The following is a 20,852-nucleotide window of genomic DNA, read 5'->3' as shown; positions in this document are numbered from 1 at the left end:
TGTCATTACTAAGCCATATTTTTCCACCACAGTGACACTGTAATACAGACACACACACATGCACACAGATTTGTAGCATCTGTGCCAGAATTTTGTATGAACATTGGGTATGTGGGTATATACTAATACAGAAGATTCGCAAATCTTCCAGCACACATGTTAAACCCCCACAATGTGAGATTTTGGATTCTTCTGTAAAATTCTCATGGCTCTGTATTCTGGAAACGTGTCTGTGAATGATTTGGGTTTTTTCATCTGCCTCTTGTTTCCATAATGAGGGAGATGTGTGGCTATAGATTGTCTTTTCTAGCTGTACTTTTTTTTTTCCTAAGATATGAACTGTGTTCTTGTGTGCAGTGGAAATCACCCCCAGCCTGGAGTGCAGTTTGTGCAAGGTGACAGTGTGGGCTGTGAAAACTTCTGCAGCTGCTGTCTCCTGTTGGCTGGGTAAATATTAGAAGCTGTGGCAATACATCTCTTGAAGAATGGTGAACACTCACATTGTGCCACTATTGTTTAGTCACAGAGTAGGCCCTGATTTAGTGAAGAATTTTAGACCTAAACCTATCCCTATTTGTCAAAACTATGAAATAGGTATTTCAGTGAAAATTATTTCAGTATTCAATTCCTTTACTGAACTGTGACTTTCACTGCTTAGGTGTTTCTTCTGAATAAATTTATTTATTTGGAGGATTTAAAATTGGGTCTTGAAGAGCTTACTGCATTTAATTTTGTAGACTACTAAAACCAAATACAATTATTACTTTTGGTGCTTTTCAAAATAATTTATTCAATGTTGAATCCCTTTTTGAATGGAAAAGAATACCTCTGCAGAGACAGATTCCTTCAAAAGCATAGTTCCAGGGTTGTGGAAAGGTTTTATGTGAGAATATTTGTATTTTTAACCACATCCTTACATTTCAGATCTCTCTCTGCTCTTTCAAACAATGGATGTGTATTTATAGTGTAAATATTCTCACTGAAGCAAACACAATGTGCTGTGCTACTCACATGTACAATATATAGCATCTCATGTCCACTTAGATTAGAATGCACAGCTTTTAACACTGCTCAAAGATGACAGTATATCTATGGGGAAGCATTGGCATCCAGAAGGCACATTTTATCGGCAGAAAAAAATAGCATGACTTAATAGAAAGAAAATAAATACAAAATGCCCCCCCCCCCCTCCCCCCCCAATTTTTTAGTTGTCGGGAATTTGAAGGTTTTTCCCTCTTTTACACCTTGCATTTGCCTCAGTCTGTCTAGACACAAATGAGAAGCAAGAGAAAAGCTGACGCTATGTTCTGTAATTTCTTCTACTTTTAATATAGTTACTGTTGAGGAGGATCATTGTCTATATCTGCTCTTGATATTTTTGTGTGGTTTTGGGACATGTGTAAACCAGCGGTACCTTTGCAGATGCAGGAATGTCTGGAAAAGATTGCTGAGAGTTGCTCGGTCACAGAAAGATATGTTGTCTGTTGGTCTACATTTTGTAATTTAGAATCTGAAGATCTCATGCTTTTATTTAAGGTAGAATATATTAGTTCTCTCTGCAAGTAATTATAATAGGAATATTTTTGCTATGTTTAAAATACTGGATTTTATTTATTTGTCAAGTTTCTGTGAGAATTTTAGTAAAATGTACATGTTTTTAGACGTTAACATTCTTCCTTTTGTTTGCTTCTCTGTTAGCTCTTACAGAAACCTTTTCAGTAAGAGAATTGCACTGACCTTGCAAAATACCATATGTTGAGTGTGCTGCTATTCATCTCATAAGCATTAGTAGTTTTGAATGAACAGGTATTGTCTGTATCCTATGATAACCAAAGGAGTTAAATAGACTATTTTTTTATTGCAGTGATAGAAATTAAACATTACAGATAAATTATTCTCTTTTTTTGTTAAGAAGCATTATTTCTTTGAGACTTTAGATACATGTACAGACATGTGGGTGTGCATATCATATAAATTCAGGGTTTATTTAGAACTGGCTTAAATTCAGAAATCATAGAAAATCATAGTTCTGCCCATTTGTACATTCTTAACCCTTATATTGCAGTATATGTTGGTAAAGGAGTGAACTCAATTGTGTACTAGTCTCAGCAAAACCAAAGAATAGAAAAAGTGAGTAAAAGATGGATATTTCACCCTGACACTCAGTTTCTTTGCTATGGCAGTTTAACATGGACCTTACATGTAGTTATAATGTTTCTTGTGTGGTTAGCTCCTTTTTATTTTTATGACACAGTGCAAAAGTATGAGAATAGAGAAAACACCATCATAAGTAAATAAAGAAAAATAAAAGACACGGCAATGGATCATTAGAGTTTCTACTTAAGCAGATATATAGATGGTTATATATAGCAATTATAAAAATAGAAAATTATTATACATATTTCAAACACACATAATATAGAATTAAATAAAGAGATGTAAGCAAAAAATTAATATGGATCCTTACAAAATGCTGTATCAACTATAGGAACATCCAGTATCTTACAGCAGTTTTTTTTGCACCTAGTTATTAAAAAAATTGGATGTGAAAATTAGAGAAAAGTGGCATAGTTGCACTGTGGTTAGTGAGAAGAAAGCTGTTCATAAAAGCTCAAAATGTGTGTCCTCTCAGTTTTTAGCTTGTACTTGTTTTGGTTTTGGTTTTTTTTTTGATAAAAATGCCAGATGGTAACTGCCCGTTGTTGTGCATTTTAGGTCTCAGAGGGGTTTATTTTCTATTTAAAAATAATTTCAAAATTAGAAACCGTATTCTTTTTTAACTGTGCTTTGCTTTTCTGCAACTTAAAAATGTATTGTCTTTTGTCATTAAAAATTGCTGCAAAAAGATATTTTGAATGAGAGGGCTAAGAGATCCTAGGCTGCAGCTGTGGGAGTGAATTCTATGTGTGTACCTGAAGTTCAGAACTGCAGCGGTCCTACCATCCTCAAATATCTGCAGAGTGTTCCAACAGCAGCATTGCTGCAGGGCAGGGAAGCTGACTGTCTTCTGAATTCTCTTACTACTTCTGCATTCTATTCTTCCTTTTATGGACAAAATGCCTTTTGGAGAATATTTTCATCTGATTTTATAATGCTTTTCTGGCATCTTACTGGCCTTTGACTCCAGGATTATTTCTGAATTTTATTTATTGTGCTTGGTACTCACCTGTCCTTTTAAACCTATTAGAAAACACTTGAGGCTGATTTATCTGTTTGGGTCCTGATTAGAACTTTTTTAAAAACTAAAAGGTCAAATTATTGTCTGAAAATATTGACATTTAGGGGAAAGGTGAAAAATGCAATGGGCATCTTAAGGTTCAGTACAACCCCATACTAGATAGAGTATTTTCCTATTTCATCTTAAAAGATCAGGCTGAAGCAGTTAGGGGCTGCATTAAGACTGAATTGCAAAGGTGAATACATAATGCAGTACTGACCATAGTATGTTTCAAAGAGTATTCATATTACAATGAAAGAAGATTCTTTTTATTTTTCAGAAAAGACATTTTAGAATATGTTAGCAACTGTGTACAAAAAGAAGCTTGACTCGTACTTATGCTCCCCCAGTTGAAGAAGACCTCAGCTTTGTTAACATAATAATACATATTTTCTTCATACAACATAGGAGCAGGAGTGCCTATTTTCTGGCTTGCTTTCAGTATTGTAGCATGAAAGGACACAGGACACATTTCAGCATCACTTGCTGCAGAGCTCACCTGACAAGGAGCCACTTTTTTATTCAGTTACTGAAAATTGTTCATAATCCGTATTTTCTACCTTGACATTCTTATAAATGATATACATTCCATTGGCATTGTGATTTTTTTAAGCTTCTTTTACAAAACTGGAGGGAAATGCATACAACTATGTTTTCTGCTTTGCAATGAAAGTGTACATTTATCACTTAGGTACATGTAAGTCACTTCTGTGAATTGAGCCCTTGGAGTAAATGTGTTTTGATGTAATGACCATCTGCTCATGAATATCACATTTGCTAGTTTAACAAATAGTTTGATATAGATAAACACATAGTTTGGTGAGATCATATAGTTTCACAGATAGCAATGCAATAGCAAAGTTTTATATTTTCCAGAAACCAATGATCAAGCTGCAATGGAGATCTCAAGGTTTTTGTTTGTTGCTTTGAGAAATTAATCTCTAGCATTTACTTTTAGCTTCTGACTGCTTTTTTTCAAAATGGTAAATGAAGGACCCATATCAGATCATAACAGGAGGCAAACTACATCCTTCCCATTTCAGAAAGCAATCAGTCTTGCTTCTCTTCTCACCTTTCAAAAATGAAAGCTGTTTTGCTCTCAGATGGATGCAGTACAGCCAGACACCAGGAGACCCTGGGAACAGCTGACCTGACACTCTTGCCCTGTATGGCTTCATTAGAGTCAGGTATCAGCGACACAGAAATGGCCCCTGAAGCTGTAGCTAAAGCCAGTTTGCAAGAAAAGACAGAACTGACAAGATAGAGTTGGTCAAGTCAGTGATTCTGAGTGTCATGGTCTGAGGGATGCAGGTCAGCTGCAATGCATTACATATGTAGTGCAGGAAATATAGCTCAGTACCAGGCCATTTTTAAAAATTGATAAAAACTAGTTTAGTAGGCTCTTTGTTTGATTTTAGTTTTGATATTATGGCATTTACTGTGGTCCTGGCACATATTTTACTGCTGAAGTCAAAGTTTATTCTTCAGTATCACTGGTATCAAACTGTAACCATGACAGAGTGTGTGGATTTATAGGAGGAGTATGTGAGTGATGGTGAGTTCGGGTTTTGGATATATCTTCAAAATTTGTCTTCATGGTTAGTTTTTAGTGCAGGAGAGCCATGTAAAATGTGCGCGTTCAATAACATTGTCTTGTTTCCCCCCATGTCCCCTCCTGTATTTTAGCATATGTTCCTGAGGAAGAATTGAAAGCAGCAGAAATAGATGAAGACAGCGTGGAAGATGATGGGCTGTCTCTGGACATCCAGGAGAATGAGTATTTGTGCAATGAAGAAGCGGAGATCAAAGAGGCTCAAAGCTACCAGAACTCCCCAGTCAGCACTGCAACTAATCAGGATGCGGGCTATGGTTCGCCGTTTAGTGAAAACAGCGATCAGCTGGCCCATTTCAAAAGCACTTCCTCTAAAGAAGAGAAAGAGGATCCTCAGTGCACAGACAATGTTTCCTATCCACAGGACAGCTTGGCACAAATAAAAGCTGTGTATGCAAATTTGCTTTCAGAGACTTGCTGGTCCAGTTTAGCTTTGGACTTAAAGAAATCCAATCCAACCACCAGCAACAACGGAATCAGCCAGAATGAAAACATGTCCAGTACTGACGCCAATGCCAATTCCCAGAGTGCTTGTACTACCAGTACCAACACTAGTACCAGTACAACCACCAGTAACACTAGTAACAGTAATAGTAACAGCGGTGGCTCGGGTTACGACTGGCACCAAGCTGCGCTGGCTAAAACTCTGCAGCAGACGTCATCGTATGGACTTCTCCCGGAGCCGAGTCTCTTCAGCACAGTGCAGCTTTACCGGCAAAACAATAAACTCTATGGGTCTGTGTTCACTGGCGCCAGCAAGTTCCGATGCAAAGACTGCAGCGCAGCCTACGACACGCTGGTGGAGCTAACAGTGCACATGAATGAAACTGGACATTACCGTGATGACAACAGAGATAAAGAAGCTGATAAGACCAAGCGGTGGTCAAAGCCTAGGAAACGATCACTTATGGAAATGGAAGGCAAAGAGGATGCCCAGAAAGTCCTGAAGTGCATGTACTGCGGGCATTCATTTGAGTCTTTGCAAGACCTCAGCGTCCATATGATAAAAACAAAGCATTACCAGAAAGTGCCTCTGAAGGAGCCAGTACCAGCCATCACCAAATTGGTCCCTTCTACCAAAAAGCGAGCACTTCAGGACTTGGCTTCGCCTTGTTCACCTGAGCCGACAGGGATCACGGCAGAAGCTTCACTGGGTGAGTCTGCAAAGGATCAGAAAACTGCCAACCCCTATGTGACTCCGAACAACCGCTATGGCTATCAAAATGGTGCTAGCTACACTTGGCAGTTTGAGGCACGCAAAGCCCAAATACTGAAATGCATGGAATGTGGCAGTTCCCATGATACTTTGCAGCAGCTCACTGCTCACATGATGGTCACCGGTCATTTCTTGAAGGTGACCAATTCTGCTTCCAAAAAAGGCAAACAGCTAGTGTTGGACCCAGTGGTGGAGGAGAAAATACAGTCTATACCTCTTCCACCCACCACCCATACAAGGCTACCAGCCTCCAACATTAAAAAGCAGCCCGATTCCCCAGCGGGCTCCACAAACTCGGAGGAAAAGAAAGACCTAGAGAAGGAAAAGCTGGTGGTCACTGAAACAGAAAAAAAGATTAAAGAAGAGAGTGAGGACTCTACAGAGAAATTTGAGCCAACAACTTTGTATCAATACCTCAGAGAGGAGGATCTAGATGATAGTCCTAAAGGGGGAATAGACATATTGAAATCCCTGGAGAACACAGTGACAACAGCCATCAGCAAAGCCCAGAATGGAGCTCCTTCTTGGGGAGGATATCCCAGTATCCATGCAGCTTACCAGCTGCCGGGAACAGTCAAACCCCTTCAGCCCGCAGTGCAGAGTGTTCAAATGCAGCCATCCTACGCAAGCAGTGTGAAATCGCTGTCGTCAGAACACAACGCACTCATCCATTCCCCAGGCAATCTCACACCCCCACCTCACAAGAGCAATGTATCTGCTATGGAGGAACTAGTGGAGAAAGTTACAGGTAAAATCAATGTGAAGAAGGAAGAGAAGCCTTTGGAGAAGGAGAAGAGTTCTCCAGTTAAACCCACGTCACCTGCTGCTAAAGAAAACAAGGACTTCCCAAAAGCAGAAGAAATAAATAACAAACAGCAGCCAAAGAAGAGCTCTGAGTCTGAAGTTCAGAAGGTCAAAAAGGATAGTCCAGCAGAAGCACATACGCCAAATGGTACAGAGCCACTTAAAACAAAGGTTGCAAATGGCTGTAACAATTTAGGAATTATCACAGATCATTCACCTGAGCCATCCTTCATTAATCCATTGAGCGCTTTACAGTCCATTATGAATACCCACTTAGGCAAAATTTCTAAGCCAGTAAGCCCCTCTCTGGACCCTTTGGCCATGCTGTACAAAATTAGTAACAGCATGTTGGACAAACCCATTTACCCAAGCACTCCAGTCAAGCAGGCTGATGCTATTGACCGGTATTACTATGAGAACAGCGATCAACCTATTGATTTAACTAAGTCCAAAAACAAGCCTCTTGTTTCCAGTGTGGCTGACTCTGCCTCATCCCCGCTGAGGGAGAGTGCCTTGCTGGATATTTCCGATATGGTGAAGAACCTCACGGGACGTTTGACACCCAAGTCTTCAACTCCCTCTACCGTGTCAGAGAAGTCTGATGCTGATGGGAGCAGTTTTGAGGAGGCTCTGGATGAACTGTCACCAGTACACAAGAGGAAGGGTAGGCAGTCCAACTGGAACCCTCAGCATCTTCTGATCCTTCAAGCCCAGTTTGCTTCCAGCTTGAGGGAGACCCCAGAAGGCAAATACATTATGTCGGATCTAGGTCCACAAGAGCGGGTACACATCTCTAAGTTTACTGGTCTTTCCATGACCACAATTAGCCACTGGCTGGCCAATGTGAAGTATCAGTTAAGGAGGACAGGTGGAACTAAATTTTTAAAGAACTTGGACACAGGACATCCTGTTTTCTTTTGCAATGATTGTGCCTCTCAGTTCAGGACTGCTTCTACATACATAAGTCATTTAGAGACACACCTAGGGTTTAGTTTGAAGGATCTGTCAAAGTTGCCACTTAATCAGATTCAAGAACAGCAGAATGTTTCAAAAGTCCTCGCAAACAAGACTTTGGGCTCACTTGGAATTGCTGAGGAGGACTTAGGCTCCACATTCCAATGTAAGCTCTGTAACCGAACTTTTGCAAGCAAACATGCAGTCAAACTGCACCTTAGTAAAACACATGGCAAGTCCCCAGAGGACCATCTGATCTATGTAACTGAGTTAGAAAAACAATAGCGTCCAGGTAAGCAGCCAGGTATGCAAGTGACCACAGGAACATTGCACTAAACTTCTTCGTAGTACTGCACTAGGCCTGACCTGAGCCTCTGAAATCAGTCTTACTTTTGTTGCTGAACTGCCTATCTGGACCTTGGTTTTTCTTATACTTATTTTGTAGTTATATTTATATGCTCTTTGTCTGATCTGTGCATGGTTATTTTTTTGTTTCTGTTTTTATTTTTTGTGAGTCAAAGTCTGACCTTTATTTTCAACATCTGTCCTTGATGTTAAGCTATCTTTTGTAGAATATAGTGGGAGACACTATTGAGAGACATTAATTTAGCCGTAAAGAAAGACACAAAGAACAATGATAAAGAGACATCCTAAAATTACAAAGTTGCCATGACAATAAAGGTCACAGAACCTGGTAGTGTCAAGTTTTAACCCTCTGAGAACTGTAATAGCATTTCTGTGCCTTTCCCAATGACTAAATAAGTAAATAAGGAAAAACAAAATAAAACAAAAGGCTTAAAGGCATTTCGTTCAAATAAAAGCTGTGTCGGAAGCAGGACTTTTTTTTTTTTAATGAATGAGCTTCCTTTTTTTTTTTTTAAATGCAGAACTGGTTTGTGAAGATATTGTGCATGCAGTCCTTGGAAGAAGGAGAGCTGTGTAGTACTCAAGGGGTTAGGAAGCCACAACTGTATAAGTTAAATAATAATTAAAAAAACAAGCAAACCAATTTGCCACTATGCCCAAATCCTCTGGATGCTGAGAATTGCCACTTTTTGGCAAAAGAAAAAAAAAGTATGCAAGCTGTTATTTAAAACAAATGTAAAAATGCTCTTTTCTTTCCTTTATTATTTTTTTTTTCTGTAAAATACTGCAGTTTATAGTTATTTACAAATGTTAAGCTTTGGTACAAGCTGACCTTTCTATAGTGTGCTGCATTGGTAAATGAAAACAAAAAAAAATGGGGCAAATGTTGGATTCTGTTCCTTGTAAATTGCCAGCATCAGCTTAAAAAATTACATGTTACATATCGTACCATTTTAAACTGTTCAACTTTCTTTGTACCTTCTGGCTGTATGCTTTCTCTTTTAACTTTTTATATTGTCATTTTATATTCAATTTCTGTGTATATAATGTAAAACCACACTTTTTGAATAAAATTTAGTTCCTGCAGCTTGATATAAATAGAGGAATTTTACTGGCACCTGCATCTTTCCAGATGCATGTACTTAAAGGAACTATCTGACAAAAAAAATAAATAAATAAAAATAAAGCAAGCAATGCACTATGAATTATACATTTTGATGTTTTATCATTAATATTGTACAGTACATTTTGGTTCACACAATTAAATCCACTGTTTTCTCAAGTGTAAAATAAACCCACATGCAGTTCTTGATTTACATACATTGTCATGTCGTCATTATATTGCCTTTGAGGTGTTACTCCAGCTATAAGAGGCATCGTTTATATAATCAACCAGCGAAAATCTATTTGCAATCATCTCTCATGATCGGTGTGCTGACGTGTCTCGCTCAAAGCCGTAATGCTGGTAACCTCTTGGAAGGGATCTGCAGCAGGCACTCACTGCAAAAGGTGCATAGCCAGAGCAGCGAGGGGCGTTCTGCTCCTCGCTGGGGTACAAGAGGCTGCAAAGGTTTTGGCCAAGTTAATTTCCTTACGCTGTGTGTACCTGTAGCCATTTTCTGTGTGCGTTCAAAGGCCGTCTCCTCCCTCCCTTCTCTGGTGAAGCACCTTTTGATCTCAGCAGTTCCATAGTCAGAGGCTGTGGCTCCTGCCCCTGCAATCTGTTGGATGCTGCAGTGCTGCCTCTCTGGCAGCGGTGAAGACCTCAGAGGCTTTGACACCAGTTTTTACTTACAGTACAAGGAGGCAGACCTGTGTTTCTCTGTACTTTTTAAATATTGCATTTTGAGGTAAGCTGAGCGCTATCATATCAGGTGTTTCCCTTAATCTTTATTTCTGTTCTGTTGAATGCAGATGTCATTTAGAATGTAAAAGAGAGCTGTCAGAGCCTTCACTTCTCTATCTCCTGAGTGCTTTGACAGTTACAGTGTATGAAAGCCTGGGATCTGCTATCCATTACACTTTTTGGATGGGCTATTAAATATGAGGACCTAAAGGGGTTTGCTTTCACGTGGTATTAGTGGTACTATCGTGTTATATATACTTCTGTGTACACATGTATATTTCTGTTTCTTCTCGGTTCTTCTGAAAGTAATTTAAATGTAAGATCTTTGCTTCCAAATACAGCATGCTTCAATATTTAATCTTTACTTTAGCTACAACTCCAGAAATACCCATGCACTGTTCTGTTTCCTATAAAAGCCTATCAGGTCCAGGTCAGTTACATTTATACGGTGTTTCTAAGTAGTGCAGGAAAGTGCCATGAGGGTTTTTTAAAATGTCCCTTACTTTCTCCACTGCTAACTACCTATGTCCTTCAGGGGATCTAGCCATTTAGACATTTCAGTTCAATTACTGGATGATTATGTGCTTTGGGCCCAAGGGGTGGTGAGGAAGAAAAACAGCCAGGCCTATGGCCGTAATACAGAGTCCTTAAATAATAACCCTTTGAAGTTTTGTTTACTTTCCCACAGGCCTGCAAACATGTGATTATGAAATATGCTGTAGTACATTGCAGTAGTGTGTGAAAAGGTTGAAAGGGAGAAATAATAGCTCTAAAGTGGGTTTGAATCTAACGTAAATCCATTAAAACTGATTTTGAAACACGGCATGTAAAGTGAGTTCTCAACACCAGGTGACTCCCTGGAGAGGTGTTTATGACATTGCTAAATCCGTTCAGTTCTGATAGCTTCAGAATTGGACAATCACTCATCATCTGTGCCACCGTCTGAAGAATGTCCATTTAGAATAATCCAGCAGCTTTACCTGGTGACTATGCTGATGTAACACTTCACTTTCTATGATTGAAATATGGAGTAGATGAAAATTGGAGGGCTCTGATGGTTCACCTCCTTAAGAAAATTAAGTACAGTGACAGTAGGATCTTTGTTATTTGGATTTTTGCCACTTTTGTTTGAATATTGTATTTCAGAAAAATAATCCTTTTTAAAAAAGAAATTGCAGAGTTCAAAATGGAGTTATTCTTTTTCCCACAATTTTTTCCATGTTTATTTCTTTTTTATTTTCGTAAGATTGCAATAAAAGTAAGTTTGTGCTATTTTACTAGTAGCTTCTAAAGCTACTGGATGGAAGAGACCACGTAGCCTTTCAGGACTGATCTTGAAGAAAATAAACTGAAGATCTTTAAACTCCATCATAGTTTCTGGAAGCCTGTATACCTGTTTTGTGATGTATGCAAAATCTAGTGTGTCTGATTCTTTTCAGAAATGTATAAAGCTCTTTTTTTTTTTTTTTTTCAGCATTACACTGCTGGTGTTCACACCTTTGCTTGTATCTGTTCTCAGAGCAGAAGATCTTGGTTTGCATATTTTTGCAGGTTTGATTTCTGCTTTGGTGCATTTTTCTATGTTGCTGTTTCAAACCTGGTACAAACCACTGGAAATTTGGGATATCTGTATACTGACATCATTAGTCCTGAATGAAATACCTTTTTTTTTTTTTTAATAGTATTTTGTGGATTATTTACTAATGTCTTCTGCAACATAACTTTGTTGCAGCTTTCTCTGGATGGTTACGCTTGTAATAATGATGCCAAATATAATCCATCCTTTTCATGGAAGCCACTAAAATGCAATTGCAATTAAGCATAAAGGCATAAAATATACATATTATCTTGTGTTAGACTAATCAAGGCACAGTGCATCAGCCTTCACGTGCATTTTCCAAAGCCATTTCAGATTTGAGTGTGTGATATTCTTTAAATAATATGGCAGGGGTCCTGGTTAGGAGACCTCCAAGGAGAAGCCAGTTTCCATGCGGAGTATTCTTGCAGCTCTGTAGGTGTTGGTCTCCTGGCTGATGCAGTATTGAGTTACTCTCCCAGCATGAGAGTAGCAGGAAGTGGGATTTCACCATCTGTTCACTGAAATTTAAAAGCAGGGTCCTTTTCGGTCCGTGGATGAGAACAGAATGCTAACCCAAATTTACTGGCCAGATACTAATCTCTATAATATAATTCCTCCAAATTTTTGTTTTCCCCTCTCTTCTGATTGAGTTTCTTCTCGTAATGTTTCATGTGGCTTTGTCTAGCTTCTCTTCATCACTGTATTTACTCAGCTTCATCCTACAGGTAGATGGAGAGACCACATTTTGGGATGAAAGATGCTATTCTAAGTAGAAGGTGATATCATAACTAAGTGAAAATATCAATATCCAAAACTGGATGTATTGTTAAAAAGGAGAACATTTTACAAGTCTAAGATGATGCAGATTACCTGACGTTAGTATAATTTATAAAATGTGCTTCTTTATCCCACATCTTCATTAACACTGTTTTTTGACCAGTGATATAGCAAAACTGATTTTAGAATAGTTTAGCACCAGGAGGTCAGGACTGCAAACACTGATAGTGAAAATAATTAGTGGACCTAGTTATTTTCAGACAACCAATATCCGAATGTGCAATGGTTATAAAAGCTGTAGACCTTCCCACTAGGAATGAGAAGCTCAAATGACTCTGTTGTGAAGATCCCTTATTTTTAAACACCTCTGCAGTGCTGGCCAGTGACCTGCTGAATCAGGATCAGCATGGTCAAAATGCATCTAGTAAGATTTATCCTAGCTGCTGTAGTTGTTATGTGGGTTTTTTTCCCTTCCCTGTGAAAAATAAAAAGTTTAAATTTGATTAGTTATCCCCAGGTTATAAGGATTGGAATGGTTTTTACCTCTGGATAAACTTCTTAGTCTAAGACACTCGGGGAAAATGGATTGTTAAAATTATTAGCTATTTTTAAAGGAGCATTTCTCAGACTAAATTGTTCAGGGCACAATGTGTTGACCATCACTATAGCATAAATCTGAACCAATTTAATGTAGTGAGAGCGTACTGTATTCAGTCCAGAGTGGTTGTGTCAGCACTGTCTGAAGTTGCAGGTTAAAGCCTGACAGGTTCCTGACCAGGCTTGTCAGATGTAAGACACCTGTGGTTAAATGCCACATGGTCACTCGAGGAAGGAAGGTTGGAGTCTGGTTGCCTGCAACCCATCTGCTCTTCTATGAGTCCAGAGCTGATTCATTTGCTCAGAACAGCCTACATTATGAAATTCTAGAGGCTGGTGGGACACATTAGGCAAATACAGACCAACCTTCAGGGTCATGCAGGTGGAAGTCACCTCTCTTGGTATGCATGACAACTTCAAAGCCACCTCTTTAAGAGTGTGTACAAACTGAAGTTTGTATTAGAGCTCATCACGAACCACTAAGCTGGAATGGCTCCTGTATTTCCTACCCAAAAATGACACCCATGATGAAATCCAGAAAGCAGCATGCTACAGGTCACATAGTCAGAAATAATGCCCAAAGCTCATGACCAGCAGCTAGAGGTGTAGCCACTAGAGCATGCTCTCGGGCACATGCTCTTACTCCCCAGAACACTTATTATCACAAGTGGTTGAGTTCCATGAAGTATGATCTGGGATGGAAGATTCAATAGCTGAGAGCAAGCAGTCTCTTTCATATAAGTTCACTGGTGGACTGGTAGGTGCTAAATCAGTTTGGCAAAATGTATTAACCTGCCAGCTGACACTTCAGTTTCATTATATCATACTGTGTATCACCATGGTAAGAATCCATTCACCCCTTGACTTTCCTTTCAGTGAGGTTTGGATGCTCAAGACTGAGCAGTGGTGAGACCAAATATCAGTCCTGGTGAATTACTTAAAATTACTAGGTTTTGTATTTTTGAATGGCAGGATAGGTTTCTTTATCTTGGCAATGGACATTGTCCCCAGATACAGACAGACAGCTTGGATCAAATACCACTTGCCCCATTCTGCAGCTAGTGGAGACCATTGCTGTAAACTCCTGAAGGAGGTCTCTGAAAAAAAAGATTTCTTCCATTTTTTCCTCTTTCCTGCAGGAATTGCACAGTGTATTGGGACATGCAAAGAAACTGTGGTTTAACCTGAGCATTTCTGAGGAGCAGTGTTCCATCAAAACTAACTGCCTTCCTCAAGTCCTGGTTAGGCTTCGTTTGTCACTGCACGGTTCCAACGTGTAACATCTTATTTGTTGTCATGGAAGCACTGCTACAGGTTCAGTGTCAAGAACATCACCTTTTCTGCACTCTTCACCCAGCCTCCAGCGTAACAAGGAAAACTGGCAGAGTGTGCTCTGCAAGGAGTTGGAGGGTGGACTGGGAGGGACAGCAACAGAATGGCAGGGGATTTTGATCTTGAAAAAGTTTTATGTTTTCAGAAATGTCGCTTCATTCGTATGTTTCTTCACTCTAGCTTAACCCACTATGTATAGAAATACAAGTGGCTCCTGAAATTGCTGCTGTTGGCTTCAGGGTCTTTGACATCTAATTTCATAGTACTTACAAAGGTGAAAAAGTTGTGTAGTAGGTCAATTCTGTTCACCTCATGTTCCAGGTGAAGCTAGACCCATTGTAGGGAGAATGTGAGATTCATTAATGGCTTTTCTCATTGGTAAGTGACTGGTATAAGTCACTCCCTGGGCATTTTCATCCTGGAGTTTTTTCTCAATTTAGACCAAAGTACTTTGGAAGCAATTTAAGCCAAACTGGAAAAAGCCACTTTTCTCTAATAAGAAAATCTGCCCAGGGCTTCTGTGCCAGGGAAACTGTGTAATGCTACCAGTGTAGCTGTAGTGGTTTAACTGGAAAATTCTGCCAGTAAACAAGGTTTAAGTTTATTAATGTGCAAATACTATCTCTAAAAAACACTTGGAGGCTCAGACACTGTCCACAACTGGTATATTACTTCATAGTCCAAGGTCAAATGCACTCAGCATGTTTGCACTGGGCATGCTGTATTAACAATCACACGTAGTAGTATCTGAGTATGTAGCTTGATGACGAAGTGTGGTGCAGGAAGGGACTGTATAGCACTGTGTGTCTTTATGTTCAAGGGAGAGTTGTGTTGTTGGCTGTCTCTAAAGTGCTACCTTGCTAAAGTTTGTAGCATTTAGTATTAACTGTCTGTCATTTCTTGTCGCCACTTTTCTTTGGCGGGATAATGTGAAAAACTAGATAGCTTTGCTCTAAAAAAGGCAGCAGGTCTAGACTTAACATTGCACAGGGATATCCTCCACCCAAGTTTTAGGGGTTGGTGAGTGTCACATTTCACATTTTTAAGTGTGCTTTGACAACTGCGAGTCTGGAAAAGTGCAAAGAAGAAATAGGACTTAGGAATGACTGGGAATGGATCAGCGGCCATCAGATGGGTAAAAGCAGCACACAAAAAGAATTGGAGCTTGCACATCCACTGTGAGAAGAAGGACAAGGTGGGGTAAAGAAATAATAGAAGAATAATTGCTATTAGCAAGAGCAGATGTCAGAGATTTCAAAGCTAGGACTGAGAAGGGTGAAAAGGGAAAGGCTGGAAGGCCTGCTTGCCTTTTAGGAGACAAAAGGAGACCTAGGTAAAGCTCAAAGGGGCTCTGTGCTGGGAGACATAAGCATGCCTGAGTGATGTTTGGGAACCTCTCTGACCTCCTGCAAAAAACATGGAATGAGGCTGAATTCATCTCAGGGTTTTTTAGTGGACAGCTGAAATATTTAATGTAAAGGCTTCACAGCATTGTCTGTTCAAAAGCTGGAGGGTCAGGGAGAAGGAGGCGAGATAAGGATGGAAGCCTGAGCAAAGAGTTTGAGTGAAGTGTGATGATGAGGGCTTTTGCTGTTGCATACGATGGGGAGAGGAACAGAGAGGAAAGCTTTGTGTAGGGAAAACTTGATGGTTGTTTTATTGCTGCTGGTTGGGTTTTTTTCCCCACTTCTGTTTTTCTGTATTTCTAAGAACAATAACTACATCAAATTTGTATTGTAACAGCAATCAGAGTCCAAGGGCCTCAGTATGCTGGTTTCTGTAAAAACACATGCTAACAGTAGCTGCCACCACATTTAAGACAAGGCATAAGAAGGGAGTGTAAAAACCATTGGAAACAGGGGAGAACATGGTGCAATTTCCTTGGCTATGCATGTACATAAATCGAGCGCTTGTGACTCATTTAATTTTTAAAGACTTTATAATAGATGTGCTGCAGTCTCTACTGGCCATCCACCTAGCTGCTCACAGTTGGCAACTTCACTATTGATATCTGGGCATCATTTTAAGTGAGCACTTAAGGTTGAGTACCAAGGGAAGGTATTTATAGTTTCAGCAGAGTGGGTTGATAGCTATTCCAGCCCCAGATGGGAATTGGGTTACATGACAGATCAGGCTGCCTTCCAATTTTATCCAATACTAGCGATAAGGGGAGGGGGGAGGGAGGACAGCTGCAACCGTATAGTCCTTCTAGGGTTAAAGATCCTAATGCTTTAAAGAGAATGTCTAAAAGAAAATTTCTTTCTGAAATAATTTATGGAAATGCCGTGCTCCCTTTGAAGGTTCCATGTCACTGCATGGCACTACGCAATGTTCTCTTTCTTCACCTGTCAGGCAAGGACCACCTCGAAGAGTCTCACTGCTGATTACTAGTTAATTGTCATTAATAAGTGACAACTGACATTATGGGGGCTTAATGCAGAGAGAACAGAAAAGAGCCACAGATATTCTAATGAGCTGACTCCTACGTGCCCTCTATTGTTGTCGAAAATGAGGAGCTGTCGTCATTGTTCAGGAGATGGGCTTCAATTGCTCTGGAAAAATATTCTCTTTTAATTTCTTTATGCATAGATAATTCCTGGTGCACTCTCTCTCCCTCTCTCCGTCTGTCTCTCTTGCTCTTTCTTTTTCTCTCATACACACACACACACACACACACACAGACACACACACACCTTTCTGTGAGCACAGTGAAAACTTCCACTGATGCTATACAATATGTGTCAAGATACAGTAAAGCACTTTAAAGTATTTTGATCTAGGCATGCACATATGCAAGCATATGTGTGCACACATACATATATACAGACTATCTACACATAAATGCAAATCGCCAAGATGTTTATTTAATTTTTAAAACTCAGGAAAGAAGTGGGCACAGACAACTCCCTGAAGGAAAGGAGCCAAAAGGAGATGGTCAGGACTATAGGAGCTGATGTATGAAGTCAGAACTGAGGAAGTCCTGTTCTGTCCCTAGTATGAAGAGTTTTGAAGTGATGGCAATGAGCAAATACAGATTTTAGATACAGGTACCTAAAATTAGGTTCTTGTTCCTTATTTAAATAGTAGCTTAATGACTTAATGATTTTCAAAACTGTCAAACAGGCAGGAGCTCCCTGGGAGGCGGTGGTGGCTGCGGATGCTCAACACTGCCTGCTGAAAGTCAAAACCATTCTTTGCACGCTTTCAGAAAATCTCAGCCAGCAGAGGGCCAGAAGTTTGGGGGAGATGATTTAATGAGGCATCAAACTCCTGGTAGCATTTCCCGAAAAGCAGGAGTTCTGCTTACACTAGAGAAGCATGATCAGTCCAGGTTAAGCTTACTTCTGTGCAATGCCAGGTGAAATATATGCATATACATACAAGAGACTCTCTACCGTTGCAGATTAGGGACAAGCAGGGTTCTGAGGATGCTGCTGAAAACCACAACCAGGAACCTTTCCAGAAGCTGGGAAATCACCCCTGATTCTTGAGGTAAAAATTCTTGAGGTGGAACAAACAGAAGCTAGAGGTGTTGTTATTATGATGCCAGCTTCACCTACCAATTTTGGAGCAACGCAATCACCTGCATCTAATCTCTTAAGTATGGACAGTACTTGAGGTCTAAATTTTAGAAGAGAAATTTCCTATTTTTACCAATAAATATCCAAGATTTTCCATTCTGAACAATAAATTGCACATCTCTAACATTTAAGCCTGGGTGGGTTTGCCTGAGGAGTGCCTTATCCAGTGTCTTTCAACTACCTGCACAAGGGGGAAAGACAATCATTTTATGGGGAATTCCATTTTGATGGTATAATTTGAGTTTAAAACTCAAGACTTACGGGAAAGAAAATGAAAATGAGATGCCTCTCATATTGTGCTTGCAGTGAAGACATTCATTAGCATTCTCTGTCTTTCTGCCTGCCAAGGCCCAAACAAAGGATGCAGTCTGGAACAATGGCCTGAAATGAGGAACACAACCAAAGCAGCTGTGCAGGAAGCCTGCTGTTTCCCAAGGTTTGGGGACCTGAAGCCAATATATAGTGCCGTGAGCAGATGTGTGGAAGTGGAAAATGCCTCAAATGACAGTAGGTAATTTTTTTTTTTTAATTTTTTGCTGGGCTTCCCACTGTGAAGTCAACAGACACCATGTCTTACATTGCCATGGTGCAACTTGATGGTTCCTAATTCCCAGCTCTATGTGTGACTTTGGATATGACCTCTCTGTGACTGAATCTACCCATCTTTTAAAGAGATGAGATAATGCCTGTGTGGCAGAGAAGACACATGCTGTAATCTGTGGTGAGAGTTTGTAATACTGCATAGAAAGCACTTCTTGACATTGCAAGTGTCTTTTCAGCTACTGCGCTGTCTTTAAAATTTCCTTCTGGAGAAGGCAGTTGAAAAGATGAAAAGATCACAGTCCAAGCCATTTCACTTCCTGAGGCAAGAGGTCAGCTTGCTGCTCTTTGTGTCAATCCTCTACCTTCTTATCCTCTGGGTTAGGAAGCTCCCCACTGCCCACCACCAAACTCAATCTAGTGTCACAGCTGCCAGGGCAGTTTCATATCCAAATCTATCACAGCAGTTCTTATAGTCCTCATAATTCTTCCCTTCTTGCTTTCTTTCTAGTCATAACAAAACAGTTTTGGCAGATTCTGGAACTTCTCTGCCTGCTGGACCCCAGAAAATCTGATGTTAGATGCTTGTGATGTCAGCTGAAGTTAGTATGCTGAGTGGAGTGGGTAAAAGTTTGGGTCCTTGATAAACTGTATTTAAATAAAGCTGGGTGGTTTTTGCTTTTAATACCATTTATCTTATGAATGCTACTGGAATGTAAGAAGAACTGATGGAGTCATTCCTGAGTGGAGCTGTTCCTTTTTCCATTGACAATCCTGAAACATAGAGTTGGAAATTTTGCTCTGCCCTACGTACTACTTCCCTCCCAAATGAAAGTCATTAACATTATTTGCATTGCGTCTGTGTAGTAGAGACTGTCACTCAAGGCCTCTTAGACATTTTAGCAAACACTTCCAAATGACTGGGACTCTGTCTGTGGTATTCCTCTTTCAATAATTTACAATCATTAAAATGACATCAGACTATCTCCAGTTCTGGCATTCTTTCCGGTCGCTGTCTCTCAGATGTCTACATGGGATGAAGGTAAATCTGGCTCTGCAATGATGGATGTCCCTCACAGAAAGTGGCTGAGAACAACCGAGCACACACAACAAAGCCAGAACTGGAGATAGTCTTATCTCACATTTGGAGCTGTAAATTATTTAAGAGAGTGCTCCAGCTCCAGGAAACTGAGGTTACAGCAAATATTAAGCTTCCTGCATGACTATTTTTCTTGTGTTAGGTGATGTGGCACAGTTTATTCATAGGCATTTAGGGGCCATGGAAATAATCAGCAAATGAGGAAAATATTTCATTTTCTGTTGCTATTTCTCATGTCAGATTTCTAGAGAACTAAGGCTTGAGGTTTAGGGCCCTTTGCATTGTATTCAGATCCATAAAAATCCTCTTGATGGCTGGAAAATATTGCACCGAATTAATAGATGCACTGTCAATAGAGATTGCTGTGACTTCACAAAATGTTACAAGTAACTACATATCATTTATAGATAATCACATGCAAGATGCTCCAATCCAGTGACTCTTAATAAATAGCTAACTCAAGAAACAACACGATGAAGTTGCAATGCATGAAGTGCTCAGTGATAGCTTGTGCAGTCTATCTTGCTTCAGTCGGCATTGAAAGCTTAAACATGTTCCCTTCCCCACACATCCTTGCTTGGTACATAAAATATACATGAAAAAAAGCTGGGATAACAAATACTTACATGCCCAGCAGATACCAAGAGGAAATTTCTGAATTATCTTGGAGGGGGCTGCTTCAAGCAATAACAGCAGGGGAGGGAATGCCTCCTGCCCTCCATGGCCAGCATCAGGAAAAAAGGAGCCCCTTCACCGGGCAGTGCAGGGCAGGAGCTCCTTTAGCCCCTCTAAACTCCATTTCTTTCTGCTACCTATGCCAACAGCTCTACAGGGTAAACTAAACCGGTTTTTCCTTCTCCCCCTTCCCCAAGGCAGCGCTGAAGCCTCTGAAGACATGCAGCCAGTCCATGAGGAATGGACGCCTGCCATCCCTCGTAGAGGGGCCCAATGCCTCCAGGACCCTCCAGTCACTGCAGAGCATGTGGACATGCTCCATCTGTGAAGGAAGCACGATATCCTGCCTGCTTTGCTAACTGACACAAAGACAAGGAGGAACAAGAGGGAAGAAGGAAATTTGATTATTCACGTCGAAGCATTAATTTCTTTAATTTGGAGGTGGAAAAAGTGTGGCTTTTGTTCCAGTAACAACTCCTGCCTTTAGTTTCTTTTTAACATTACCCTGATGGTAAGTAGGTAAAAAATCATACTCATTTGTGAAAAAGCATTTTTTTGCACAGTGTATATAGCAATATCAGGAGATAGGGCTAGAATTTCAAAGTGGTACTTTTCTTTGGTTCTTTCCCTTTCAATAGCTGTTGTTTTGATTACTCT

The 20,852-nt window shown here is 40.0% G+C and overlaps 1 protein-coding gene across 2 annotated transcripts in view; it reads left to right on the top strand.

Annotated features, from left to right (window-relative positions):
- TSHZ1 (teashirt zinc finger homeobox 1) overlaps positions 1-9,458 on the top strand; it is a 40,325-nt gene extending 30,867 nt beyond the window's left edge. Inside the window, exons 2-3 of one of the 2 annotated variants that reach the window (XM_041484857.1) lie at positions 4,904-8,095; positions 8,691-9,458. In XM_041484857.1, coding sequence (XP_041340791.1) covers positions 4,904-8,088 — 3,185 coding nt within the window. In that variant the 3' untranslated portion in view covers positions 8,089-8,095; positions 8,691-9,458. Of the gene's footprint in view, positions 1-4,903 lie in introns of both variants that reach the window. The other variant, XM_041484856.1, reaches the window with a different exon arrangement.
- The last annotated feature ends 11,394 nt before the right edge of the window (positions 9,459-20,852 follow it).

This window comes from Pyrgilauda ruficollis, unplaced genomic scaffold (assembly GCF_017590135.1).
Source record: "Pyrgilauda ruficollis isolate IOZ18807 unplaced genomic scaffold, ASM1759013v1 scaffold68, whole genome shotgun sequence".
Lineage (NCBI taxonomy): Eukaryota > Metazoa > Chordata > Aves > Passeriformes > Passeridae > Pyrgilauda > Pyrgilauda ruficollis.
Note: the sequence above shows the minus strand (reverse complement) of the source record. Positions and strands in the feature narration are given on the sequence as shown.